The 13,030-nt window shown below is 40.6% G+C and overlaps 2 protein-coding genes across 2 annotated transcripts; one reads left to right on the forward strand and one right to left on the reverse strand.

The window, feature by feature from the left end:
- Nucleotides 1-451: 451 nt before the first annotated feature.
- On the reverse strand, nt 452-8,662 carry zcchc8 (zinc finger, CCHC domain containing 8). The gene is made up of 14 exons (XM_065951573.1): nt 8,424-8,662; nt 8,245-8,284; nt 8,091-8,165; nt 6,816-6,918; nt 6,667-6,738; nt 6,463-6,566; nt 6,136-6,201; nt 5,962-6,022; nt 5,734-5,870; nt 5,474-5,616; nt 5,233-5,345; nt 4,569-4,655; nt 3,324-3,444; nt 452-2,260 (listed from the first exon to the last, which is right to left on the reverse strand). Exons 1-14 carry the CDS (start codon nt 8,626-8,628, stop codon nt 1,158-1,160), a joined length of 2,430 nt encoding a protein of 809 aa, XP_065807645.1. The 5' UTR covers nt 8,629-8,662; the 3' UTR covers nt 452-1,157.
- Nucleotides 8,663-9,581: 919 nt separating this feature from the next.
- Nucleotides 9,582-12,454, forward strand: si:ch211-110p13.9 (uncharacterized protein LOC562347 homolog). Its single transcript, XM_020655920.3, has 4 exons — nt 9,582-9,872; nt 11,190-11,319; nt 11,413-11,546; nt 11,627-12,454. Exons 1-4 carry the CDS (start codon nt 9,741-9,743, stop codon nt 12,389-12,391), a joined length of 1,161 nt encoding a protein of 386 aa, XP_020511576.1. The 5' UTR covers nt 9,582-9,740; the 3' UTR covers nt 12,392-12,454.
- Nucleotides 12,455-13,030: the final 576 nt, after the last annotated feature.

Below are 13,030 nucleotides of genomic sequence, written 5' to 3' on the forward strand. Positions count from 1 at the left end.
GACAATCTTTAACCATAGATTTGGCTTAAAATGTGCAAAGTTTGCAACTACAATTGGAAACTTCCCTAAGGGGGCCCCACACAGCACTCAGTCGTGCTAGGCTTCTGAGCATGGCAGGCATTATGCTGTGAAAACCTACATCTGTCAATGGAAGTCATCGCGAAGGTCATGGTTGAAATTTGACCACTTTACTACAAAAAATCCAGATACCATTGCTTTCACATGACTTTGCAAAGGGTTATAATTCCACCCTTGTATTGGCCTTTTCTGCACACCCATGCACATGGGCCTGTGACTACACATTTGCATAAGTATGTACAGTTTGTAGGTGTGTGTGAGCATTCAGTATGCATGTATGTGCAAGTCATTTACAGATGAAGAGAGCTGCAAGTGTTGGCTTTGTTGAATGTACAAATCTGTATTTAGACTTTTGATGCCTTATTCTGGCAGATCAGTTGAAAGAGGAAACAGACTTTATTGACACTAGTTGGATGAATTGCATACTAAAGGAATGTCGACAAGATATTCTAATGCCATGGAAAAAATGCAAACTGCTGTAGTACTATGTCATTAGAAATGTGCATGAAAATCAACACGAGCTGCTTACAGCAATACAGCGACGACTTTTACACTGAGCTCTGCTAAAAATGACTAGAACAATCAAACCCTTCACATATGAGGCACTCTGTCCTAGGAAGATATAACCTGAAAGAAATCAGACCTGCATTTAAAAATGTCTGCTGAATAAAGTAGTGCACTGAGCGAAATACAAGCTTGTTTGCTTTATGGTTTAAGAGCAATGTAAGAGGGACAAAAATAGAAAAACCATTTACAAACAATGATTCTGAAAAGAATGCAGATAGGACATTGACAATTTTATAACTTTAACAATAAAATGAACAGCATGAGCAAGAACTACTGTTACAAAAAATATGCAACTAAATGGCCCCAGCTATACTAAACCATTTGCTGTTGCAACATCCCTCAATGTCTCTCCCTTGTAGTATGATTACAGATCAAATGCATAAATCACAGAAATTCAGTGTGGTAAAAAAATAAAATAAAGAGCTAAAACACATGCTTGACAAAACGGTCATGAAAATAAAAGTATTTGTTTTAAAAAATGGTATCCTGGTGTTCCAAATCAATAAAGTGTTTTACTTTTTCTTTGCCAAATTTCGAGGGGAACATTTAAGCAAGTCTCTGATCTTGAGGTACGTTCCTGTGGCTTCTGCAACTTCAGTGAATTCTGGTGTGTCTTCAAATTGAACAATGCCAGCTGCGAAGTTGCTCCGATGAGGAACAGCTCCTATCTTCTCAAAGTGCTCAGGGGAAACACAATCTGCGGCACCCCCGGGCAGGACACCCTGATCAGGCTCCTGTTGGATGGATCCTTCCTGGATTTTCATCGAGTCCGGGCTCTGTGGGCTGTCATCTTCGACTTTGACGGGACCTGGACTCTGAGGGCTGTCATCTTCGACTTTGACGGGACCTGGACTCTGAGGGCTGTCATCTTCGACTTTGACGGGACCTGGACTCTGAGGGCTGTCATGTTTGACTTTGACTGGACCTGGACTCTGAGGGCTGTCATGTTTGACTTTGACTGGACCTGGACTCTGAGGGCTGTCATGTTTGACTTTGACGGGACCTGGACTCTGAGGGCTGTCATGTTTGACTTTGACTGGACCTGGACTCTGAGGGCTGTCATGTTTGACTTTGACTGGACCTGGTTCAGGACTCTGAGGACTGTCTTCCTCGCCTTTGATCGGCCCAGGGCTCAGAGCCTCCGGTTCCCTTTGATTGTCATTGTTCTGACAAGACTCTTCAGGTTTTGTTGTGTCCATCGCTTCTTCGCCCTCTTCCGTTTCTGTGTCCACATGCACAGGTGTGGATACGCTCGATGAACTGGGTACAGGAGTTCCCGTTGCAGGTGTCTCAGAGTCACTGTTGGTGGCGGTGTCTGCGTTTTCTAGAGCAGCCCATATCAACCTCTGCTGCTCCTCCAGTTCCTCCAGTGACAGTTCATCCTCCGTTCCATCCCCAGTTTCATCAACCACTGTCCAGCTCCCCCCGCGCAGAGCCGGAGAGCCATTGGTGGGTGTGGGAGGAGGTGTACCTTTAGGGAGAGGGGGAGGAGTGGGCGTGGCAGGAGGAGTGCCCTGGGGTAGAGGAGGAGGTGAACTGAAGCAAGGAGAGCCAGGGGGTAGAGGAGTTTGGAACTGGAAGTCCCCTGAGCCGTGATGATAAGGTGTTCCTGGGTCTGAGGGGAAGACCAACAAAGAAGCAGCTGATTCAGTCAAAATATGTTTATTATAGAGGTGGGGCAAAATATTCATACAAGAATATAGCATCCTCAGGATGTGAGGGCATAATCTAATCATAGCTGCCAAATATTGAGTCTCATGCATCACTATGGACATTTTTGTCCATTTGGTCAAATGTTTCCTCTTCATCTGGCCATCACTTTGTCTGTGTTAGTGCATTTGGCACCATTTTTCAAGACAGACTCTCTCTTGACAAATTTTAGAATGCACATTTAATTTTTTTTAATAGATCAATAGAACACTGAGAAACAAATTGACTACCCTCTCAAGTCATTAAGGACAAAAATGTCCACTTACAAAAAACTGCTATAAAAATGGAACAGATTGATATTTTTTTCAACTTTTTTCTTCATACATCTCTTAAACAACTTCAGCCCTGCTCAAAACTACCAAACATTCAATCATTTTTAGGAATTTTACCCTTTAAATGCCAGTTTGATTACTTGATTTCAATGTTATTTATTAAAAAATTAGTTATTTTCCATATAACAATGGCTGGGGGATTTTTTTTTTTTTTTTTTTTTAAATCAGTCTTGGATATGTCAAAGATTATCCAAAATATTGACTTTGATGCATTGTTAGTTTTTGTGTAGCATCAGATTTAAAATGTAGTTCCCTGTTTGAACATTGGAGGGTGAAAATGTCCAATTTATAAAAACTGCTGTAAAAATAGAACAGATTCATATTGTTTTCTACTTTTTTTTTTTGCATAAATCTCTTAACACAACTTCAGCCCTCCATCTGTCCTCAATGTGTTCTATTTTTATAGCAGTTTTTTGGCATGGACATTTTTGTCCTGAGTGACTTAAGAGGGTAGTAAATTAAACTGATGCCTGAAGGTGAAGACAACGGTGAAGAGATTTACTCCCCAAATTTTAATTTTAACCTTCTGCCTTGTAGCTAACTTGAAATAAACGTACTCTGTTCAGCTTACTTGTGAAGGACTTGGATGGCACACAAAGATCTGACTGCTGATAAAAAAAAAGTGTCTTAAGTTACCTGATTCAATATCCATGTCTGAGCTTCTGTCAGACGTCCGATCAGGACTGGACCTCGTCTTCTTCCTCAGCTGGGGAGATGAGTCACATTCAAGCTGTCTCTTGTTGCTGTTGGCACCGGGCTGTTCACAGAGAAGAAGAATATGTGAACTTAAAGTACTGAAGGGAGGGACAATAAAAGGTCATCACACAATCTCATGTTATCAATTCCATCAAACACGTGAAGATTGGAAAATTCCAGAAACTGGCATTAAAGGTCAAATGTTGTGCAAAATACACCTCACCAGAGTAGTTTTTATATATATATATATATATATATATATATATATATATATTAACATTACAACACTTACATCACTGTTATTTAGAATCTGTTGTATTTATTTTCTTTTGAAATACATTTCCTGAGTTCATCCCCTTGTTACCCAGATGTATCCCTTTGATAGCTTGATGAACCTTCCCATACTGTATTCTTATTTTAAAGCGTCATAAAGATGGAGAAGAGCAGATTTAATGTTTGTTTGGGGCTTTTGTTTCTGCACCAATACAATGAGGTTATAACTGTTGAAAAAATTACTGAGACTTGACTTCATACAATAAGACTCAGTTGACTCAGATGGCTTACGTTGATGAAAGTTTATACATCAGATGAATACTCATGAGGAGACATGATTCAACATGATTCAACATCACACTTCTGTACTCGTGTCTTGCTCAATCACATCTGCTGAACTTCTCAAAAGGCATCGCATATATCCTAAAAGACACTTTATCAGGGTCACATTGACCCACCTAGAGGAAACTGTGACGTCTATAACACTGGAGCAGACAATAAGTCTACCAAACATCCTTACAGATATCAGGAAGAACAGTTGACACTCTCTAAGCTGTACTTGGTGTTTCTAATCACAGCTGAACTCTGTCAGGTCTGACTGACACTAGAGAACAGTGAATAATGACATCTGTACATTATAATCTAAATAACTACAGAAATTCCACCACAATAACAACCGTTCTAAAACTTTATATTTTACACTACAACAGAATAATAGAGTCCTACATATGTATTTTTAAAAAGAAGAATGTCATCTTGTTCTGATGAATGTGGTTGCACTAATGGAGGAACATTATATCCATAAAGTCAGGATAAGGTGGAGCTTCACTGTGGGACAGGGATTTATTCTAGTTTTAATGTAGTTTGTGTTGATAGGAAAAACTGAACCACCAGAGGCTTCAAGATAATCACCATGGGGAAGTTGTTGGACAGGTAGGCCGCATAGTTTTGCTTCATGTGGCTGCTCTGCATTGGAATAGAGCCGTACTGCATGAACTCCTGCAGGTCAGAAGAAGAGAGAGTGTGAGCAGTGCAAATGTTGTGAAGGTTTCATCCTGCCTCCAAATACACACCAAATTTCTAATTAATAAGACGGAGTGTATAAACATTATGATGCAGACGCCTTTTGACTGAAAGAAGAAGTAACACACACATACGTAACACCCCAGTAACAAACAAACTCCATGGATAAGTAATAGCATCGATCAATCGTCATGGTTTCTTGAGTAAAATGAAAGTGTCGGTCTAACCTCGAAGTCTAAAGCATTTTTACTCGGTCTTGTCTCGGTCTCAGACTGGGCGGACTCTTGATTTTAAATCACCACCACTGAAAGGCTATTTTTCCGTTATTGTCATTAGAAGGAAAACACAACTTTCTAAAAAGACCAAATGCAAACAAGATTTATGGTCTTGGTCTCAACACGTTATCGATCCCTAAATGTCTTGTCTTGGTCTCGGGGCACTCTGGTATCAGGTTTGTCTTGTTCTCGGTTAGTGTGGTCTTGACTCGGTAGACCTTTAGGTTTTTGATGGACACATTGCTCTCCTATCACTATGATCACTCTGTCAGACTTACATCTTTCATGTTTGGGGCAGGGACATTGAAACCCGGGAAATCCACCAGTTTGGAAACATCATAGGAGGTGTTTTGGGAATTGGCACCGTCTGTCGCATTACCATCATTGGAAACTAGAAACAAAAAAAAACTAAGTTTCAACCCAACCTCTGCATATTTCAATATCAGTCTAACAACTTTTAACACAAATTTACTGAAATGAAAACATCTGGCTCCACAAGACTTTCAATTCAAAACGTACCATTTCCATCATAAAGAGCCAGGCCGGAGTTTTCCATCTCCGCCTCTTTGAGCCAACCTGGTGGGTAGCCTAGCTGCCTCATGCGATAGATCAGAGGGGGGAGGGCGTTGCCATCGAGTCCCAGAGCAGTCAAGAGCTCCTCGCTGTCATAAAGCACAACAGTGTACAACATTCAGTGATCAAGATCGACCTAAACTCACTCCAGTAGGTACTGCATGTTCAGTATGTTTTGTATGATGTGTATAAAATAAGAGTTGTGCCTCATGACTCCAGCCTTGTATTTAGCAAAGCGCTCCTCCACTTCATCAGCGTGGTATCTCTGGTTACTCTGCATGGCCTGGTTGTTGCCCTGATTGAACTCCTTTCTTCTCTCGTTTATTGCAGCCATGTCTTTAGGCTAAGAAGGTAAGATCGTGGACACATGGTTAATACAGTTGTGACACTTTGATTGAGCTTGGTTCACAAAATCAATATTTACTCCTTCTTACCTTGGGACAGTCTCTCATCTGATGGCTGCTCAGACCGCAGTTGAAACAAATGGATTTTGATCTACAGTGAACAGATAAGTGATGACTCATTATATGCTTACACACACACACACACACACACACACTGTAAAGCAGGTTAATATATAGAAGCTCATTAAGTAACACCAGACGTACCTTTTATCTTTCATCTCTACTTCCACTCCATCCGTGCCAATGACTTGGTTGAAAACCTGGTGATAGCTTTGAGGCAATTCAGGAAGTTTTAATCATGCTTGTGCAAAGAAAACTCACAAAATCTACGTCTTCCTGTCTATTTTTGATTTAGAGCTCACAGGAGATTGTTTGGAATAAATTTAAATGTGGACGTCTTTTCTTTCCTCACTCTTTCCTCTATGGCGGAACAGTTTTCTACTTGTGCGTTACAGCTTCTAAAGAAATAACCCGACAGACAAAAGCTGTCGAGTCCTGATGATGAGTCAATGTTCTCCATCTTAAAGATACGTTGGAACCTCCCATCCATCCGTCGTTTGGGGGTTTTCATTCACCAGAGGCTGGCCAAGTTTGTCAACACTGAAAGTAGTAAAATGTAAAACGCTTCCAACCACCTGAGACAGAGAAATAAGAGGACAGTTTGACATGTTGATATATTCTAAAAGCTACACACAGACATTTTGTGACGTGCTAAAACCAACATTAAATACTCACTGTATAGGATTCTGTTTTCACTCCACTGAAGGACGACTTCTGTGGCTCTTCGTCCAAAGCAAAAGCTGAATTCTTCACACACAAAGAAAATGTTTTTGATTAGTAAGAGCTCACCTTTTATTACTCACAGTCACATTTTGGATTCATACCTGCGCTTTAATTTGATAGGTGGTTTTTTTCGTTTCATTGCCCAGCTGCTGATGCTTCAAAATCACACTGCAGATACCGTCTTCTATTTCTTGACGACATTGTCTAAAGAGGAGACAGGTCATGTTGTTTAAGGCTTCATTATGCACACTTAGATTGAACAAGAACATAAATTAATATACTGTTAGTTCAGCTGATTAGGGATAAGGTTGTAAATGTTTGATACTTTTCAATACCACAGGTTTTAGTATGATACAAGCTCGGATTTCAATAGAAGTAAACGTTCAGAAACTTCAGTCATATTTTAATCCAAAGTTGGCATCAGAGAAAAGGACGAGGCGGTCAATTCAGAGTCAAAGTTTGGCACATGCTGACACTTCACACCTCCTTTTACAAATCCCTCTGTTAATCACATCACCCCTGTCCTACAGCAGCTTCACCGGCTCCCCGGTTAAACATCGCATCACCTTCACAAAATGCTGCTTCTCACCTTCAAGGCCATCCACAACCTCGCCCCGCTTCACCTCTCTGAACTCCTGCACATCAACACACCTACCCGCACTCTCAGGTTCTTCTTCCATTCAACTCACTGCACCACCCGCCCGCCTGTCCACCATGGGGGGGTCCAGGGCCTTCAGCCGCTCTGCCCCCCCACCTCTGGAACTCCCTCCCACCACAAATCTGTAATATCGACTCTCATCTCAAAACACATCTTTTTAAACGGATCATTCTCCACCCGTTCTCATAACTCCTTTACATCCTGTACATTTCTGTTTTTTATGTTAATCTTATCGTTGTGTTGTTTTTATCTCTGCTCTGTAAGGCGCCTTTAAATAACATGTCTTATTATTATTGTCATTATGAAGACACACCTTTACCTTTTACGTCTCTTACAAACATACAGAGAGCAGTGAGGGTGATACGGTCTAAATATCACAAATACATTGGAAACCTTTATGGAACCGAAACGTTGCACATGTATTTGTGCAATCTAGACATTGTGCAGGAGTTTTCTTACAACAGAAAATAAAAAAAATATCTCAATTTGGGGGTGGGCAGGACTTACATTACTGTGGTATGGAAACAAATCTTATGCGCCCAATTTAATTATCTCACAAGATACTATTTCTTACATTTTGGGACTTCAGGGACTCCGTAGTTTTGGGATCTCGCCTGTGTTTTTTATTTATTTTTAAGTATTTTTAGTAGATTTCAGAGCCATGTTTGTGCAAACACCAGACAGCTGCACACTTTTACTGATGGGAAATGATGCTTACTTGGAGATGATGTTGTTTGCATAAAGGATTTGAAGCACTGGTCCGTCAATGTTGACATCTTCCATCGTGATCCCGCTGAAAAGTCAGGAGCAAATCAGTGTTTGATCTGCAGTTTCGTTTTATTATCAAGTTAAACGACAGTCAGTGTTTTTACCTTGGTCGTGTGAGGATGTTTAACTTTCTTCTCAAACCTTTATGTGAACTTAGAGTTAAAGAAAAACGACATAAAGACAATAAAAAACAGTTTTCAGGTGGTGATGTTTCTGTTTACAGACAGAAGGCTCCTCACTATGCTAACATGATGCTAACAGCTAGCTGTAGCCCACATAAGGATATTCTCCTCCGTGAGTCTCCGGATGTGCTCATCAAACTCCTCCAGTCTGCTCCTGCTCCGCATCCGGATCGTCTCCTCCGGCTCCCCCTCCTCCTCTTCATCGTTATCATCCTCCGTGAAGCGGATGTGTGTCGGGACGAGAGGAGCAGAGTCATCATCGAGCTGCTCAAAGAGCTCACTATCCCCGAAATCCACTTCAGCCATCTTTATCCAGCTTCAACGCCGCACACACGGAGGTCAGAGGTGAAATCAACTGCTCTTCGTCCTCATTGGTCCTCCTGCTGTCACCTGACAACCAGTTGACAACAGTGACGTAGGCCCTCAACGTTGTATTTAAGGTTCACTGAACAACAGATTAGTCAACAGGATAAGATAGATTGTTTTAATGTGTAAAGTAAATTAGTAAATGTATAACAGTGTGTATAGAGGGAGCCTGGAGTATAATGTATATTCATATGGTAATATTGTTGCTCTATGACATATGGAATATAAACGTATAGAAAGTATATAATAGTTTATAACTATAGTCTGACTATAATTTATCATTTATGGAAGCTTTTCATTTATTTATTTTTTCCCTGTTGTTGTTTTGATTTGATTAACTGACAACTGTTTTCTGTTTTGTGAAATCAGGTTACTTTGTTTGTTTGTTTTGCAGCTACTCTTGTTTTGATATACTGTATAAATGAAATGTTCAAAGGGTAGGCATCATAAGCCTCGGCTTCATCTTACACCTTTTCGACCATTGGTTTTTATTATTGTTCGTGTATGTTTTATGCTTTGTGGTCATGGACCGAAATAAATATTTACTACTACTACTACTTTTCCCAACCTATGTATATGACAAGTTTTGGCCTAAAATTAAGAGAAAATAGCACATAGCGTACTTTTTACACTGTATGATACACAATGCTCACATTAAAATGTCAATAAAGGGACAGCCCGTCAATGTTGAATGCTATGGTTGAATGATGTATGGAAGCCATAAAAATAATAATAATAATACACCTTATTTATATAGCACCTTACCAAAACAAGGTTTACAAAGTGATTCACAGGATAAAAACAACAATCGGGAAAATGTTAACATTAACATCTGCATTTATCACAGCGTCTTAGGTCTGTAAGACAGAACTGAGGGCTGAACACTGCTTCGTCATTTGTTACGTTTCGTCGTGCCTCCTCGCGTTTTTACGTCAGTTTGACTTCTCTACCTTTGCTTACATGGTTTTAGTGAATTACTCAGCTTTTTCTACAACACAGAACACATTGAAACACATTAATGACAAAGTGAGAAGCTTCGTTTGCCTTCAGCGATGTCCAGCAGCTCCACCATCCACCTGACCTTACCGCAGTGGGACGGGGGCTCGCGGAAAGTTCGCTTCATTTACCTGGCGAACCCATGGGCGAACCTCACGTCGTTCAGCCTGACAGAGTGTCCCAACCAGGTGAGTTGGTGCTCCCACTGCAATGCTCTCAAGATGTGTTGTGTGCCTAACTCTTTAAAGGAAGGGGTTAGTTTTGTTTTTATGACTTCATTTCCCAGAAGCCCAGCGAGAGGGTGCAAACAATCCCTTCACTTAAAGCTCCTGTGAGGGAGTTTTATCTGGTTATGAAACAATCTGAATACAATGTTGATGCCTCTGTATGAGATAGAAAAGCTAACATGACCATCAGAAATATGATTGATTATTTCTTTATGCTTGTTTTTTTAAGCCTGTAATTGCTGCCATGGGTAGGTGGCAGAGTCCCTCTGCACCTTTAAGAAAAAACTAAAGACCCAGCTCTTTCATGAATACCTACTAACTTAATGATGATGGTCTCCATATTATTGATGATGATGATGGTAATGACGATGGTTTTTGTTTGATAACGATGACTTATAAGATGGTTTCTATACTGATTAGAGCTCTCAAGAACTGCCCTCAATGTTGTGCTTTGCCTCGGGTCACTTCCTGTCAGCACCTGTGTGTCCAATCAGACTCAAAGCTGATCGTTTGCTCTTACTGACATTGTTCCCTTTTTTCTAGATCCTTGCTTGTGTTGTACTTACTCTCTGATGTACGTCGCTTTGGATAAAGTGAATTGTAGAATAAACAGAAGCGGTTACAGCCTTCTTCAGTTCCATTAGCAGATATAATAATGAGTGATATATTTAACTTAAGACAGAAGGATGAGATTTTTCATCACTTTGAAAAATACTACCAACACATGTACAGGTGTCGGAAACTTTCTGAGTTGTAAAATGCACATGAATGCCAAAGAATTAGGGGCCCGACTTGACGTCATAATCGTCATCACATGCGGGGCAAAAGATGTTTTGTTAATGTTAATGATACTTTTTTTATTAATTCACGTATTGCACATCAACTTTTTACTTTTTACTCGACTTTAACTTGTAACAGAGACATTCCTCACATCTTCTTGGTAGCATCGACTTAACAAACTAATTATGTTAACACACTGAAGTCGGAAGAACGACTTCCCAACTCGGAAACTGGGAGCACATGAATGCAGCATTACTCTCAAAGTTCTGTTTCACTGGGGACTTTAAATATCCTGAAAAAATGGTCCCATACCATGTTTCCATATTTTAGTTTTTAACATCGATGGCATTTATACAAACTGTTACCAATGACTTTAATGTAGTTCCTAACTTCTTTCTTGAAATGATCTTTTTCATCGTTTCACTTTTCTCCATTTCTTAATAAAAAATACCCGATGGCACTTTGATTTCAAACATTTCATCTCTGTGTCCGTTTCAGAGTGCTGCCGTCCCTCTCTATTTAGGAGCTGATCTCTTCTCCAACACCGACATCCGCACCGAGAACCATCCGAGACACCATGCCAAGTTTGCCAAGAAAGGCTTGGCAACAAAGATTCACTTCTCCTCAGGTAAAATGCAAGAGAGGGCAAAAAATAAATAAAAAAATCAATGCACACGCCTACGCACAGGAACATTTTTACAATTTCTTCTGCCTGTGTCAGCTTTCAGGTTCCACGGGTTGAAGGTGCCGACTGTAAATAACAGCCTCTGGTTCTACAGTATTCAAGGGCTTTTTCGAGTCGCCTTTGAGATGTACAGTAAGCAAGAGCAGCTCGCTGTGCTCGAGAACTTCCAGGTACAGAACACTTAAGATGATCTATTTTAAGCTACAACATTTCATACATTTTGATATTAATTATTGCCGTTCCTTTTTAGGATGTTTGGAAAATGCAGATCAATGCCAGCCCGCTGAAAACGAGTTACAGCCTCAGTGTGCAGCTGGATTTAACACCGTCCAGCAACGTGCATGATGCACAATCAAAGGAGGAAATGTCACTACCTCGTGTTGGCCAGGAGTCGGTGGACGCGTACGATAGCGACACAGGTGACCCATCAGCGTCGGCCGATCACGATTATTGTTCTCAGTCAAAGCAAACTTTGCACACTGAGCCACGCAGTCGAGACGTTTCCACAGTGAGACGAAAGCTGCAGGACCTGCATGACAAACTCTCTGAAAGCCCCGCAGACTATCTTGAAACCATCCTGCTGCTTTTAGAGACCGTTAATCAATGCATGAGCGGGAATCTGGAAGAAAAAGATGTGAAAGAGGCTGTGCTAGCCCTGCTGAAGGCCAAAGACTGGGGGGGTGTTTACTCCAGCCCGTTGTTATGTTGTGTTGGACGCTGGCTTGGGCAGCAGTTTCACGCAGCCAACAGCAGCATCAGTCACAAAGTGGAGGGCTTTAAAGTTCACCACATCGAAAGGATCAGCGACTTGCCCCCCGCAGAGGAGCTGACCACGGAGCTGTTCCCTGAAGCCATGCGAACACTGCTGCTTCACTGGATGGGTTTGAGTGACGAGTCCACCCTGGAGAAGAGACGCAGCGAGTACCCGATCCTGCTTCTCATCCTCGAGTTCGCCAACCACAACCTCATCACTGGTGTGGCTCACGTGCTGTACTCAAGTCTGATATGTAAATAGAGCTGGGTGGAAACAGAAAGATGTGCACTTTGATTATTCTAATAAATGAGTTTATTTTTTTAATTCAAAGTTGTGCTTTTTTTCCTTTGAGTCTTTGTTCTCTGCATTCTTACACCAGGTTTTGTAAAAAGGGGGCGGGCTGGGTGATCCTGTTTCCAATTACATAAATATAATTGCAGGTGACTAAAGCTGTCCATTTTAATCTGTTATATAATATTATTTGATTATGTAGCAGGGCTGTCTTGATACCATCATTTTAAGCTTTGATGTAATACCAGTAAATCTCAAATTAAATGGACACCACAGCAACAAAAATAGATCATGTCCAAGGCATCCAGCTTTTGATTATTTTATGTTTTTAATTATCATAAACTGCAGACTAACACTGTTTAAAAAGCACAAACACATTAGCACATCACCAAAGCAAACTGTGGCCAATGTACAGTATTTGTGCTATTCCTCTCAACATGCTTTTATTTTGAAATAGTTGTTTTTTCCAAAGCTTGGATACTTTTCAATACTATTAAGCACTAAATTAACAAGAGATTGTACAGTGGTAAAGAAAAATATCCCAGTTTTGAACACTTTGGCCACATTATTATTATCTTCTATGTTTGCTGTCAAGGTTTAAAGCATATG

The sequence above is a fragment of the Labrus bergylta genome, chromosome 2 (assembly GCF_963930695.1).
Source record: "Labrus bergylta chromosome 2, fLabBer1.1, whole genome shotgun sequence".
Lineage (NCBI taxonomy): Eukaryota > Metazoa > Chordata > Actinopteri > Labriformes > Labridae > Labrus > Labrus bergylta.

Coding starts and splice junctions, on each gene's coding strand:
- si:ch211-110p13.9 (XM_020655920.3), top strand. CDS start 9,741: ATGTCCAGCAGCTCCACCATCCACCTGACCTTACCGCAGTGGGACGGG. Junction 11,320..11,412: donor AAAGATTCACTTCTCCTCAG/GTAAAATGCAAG, acceptor TGCCTGTGTCAG/CTTTCAGGTTCCACGGGTTG. Junction 11,547..11,626: donor CTGTGCTCGAGAACTTCCAG/GTACAGAACACT, acceptor GTTCCTTTTTAG/GATGTTTGGAAAATGCAGAT.
- zcchc8 (XM_065951573.1), bottom strand. CDS start 8,628: ATGGCTGAAGTGGATTTCGGGGATAGTGAGCTCTTTGAGCAGCTCGAT. Junction 6,023..6,135: donor GTAGAGATGAAAGATAAAAG/GTACGTCTGGTG, acceptor TGTTCACTGTAG/ATCAAAATCCATTTGTTTCA. Junction 5,871..5,961: donor AGATGAGAGACTGTCCCAAG/GTAAGAAGGAGT, acceptor TTACCTTCTTAG/CCTAAAGACATGGCTGCAAT.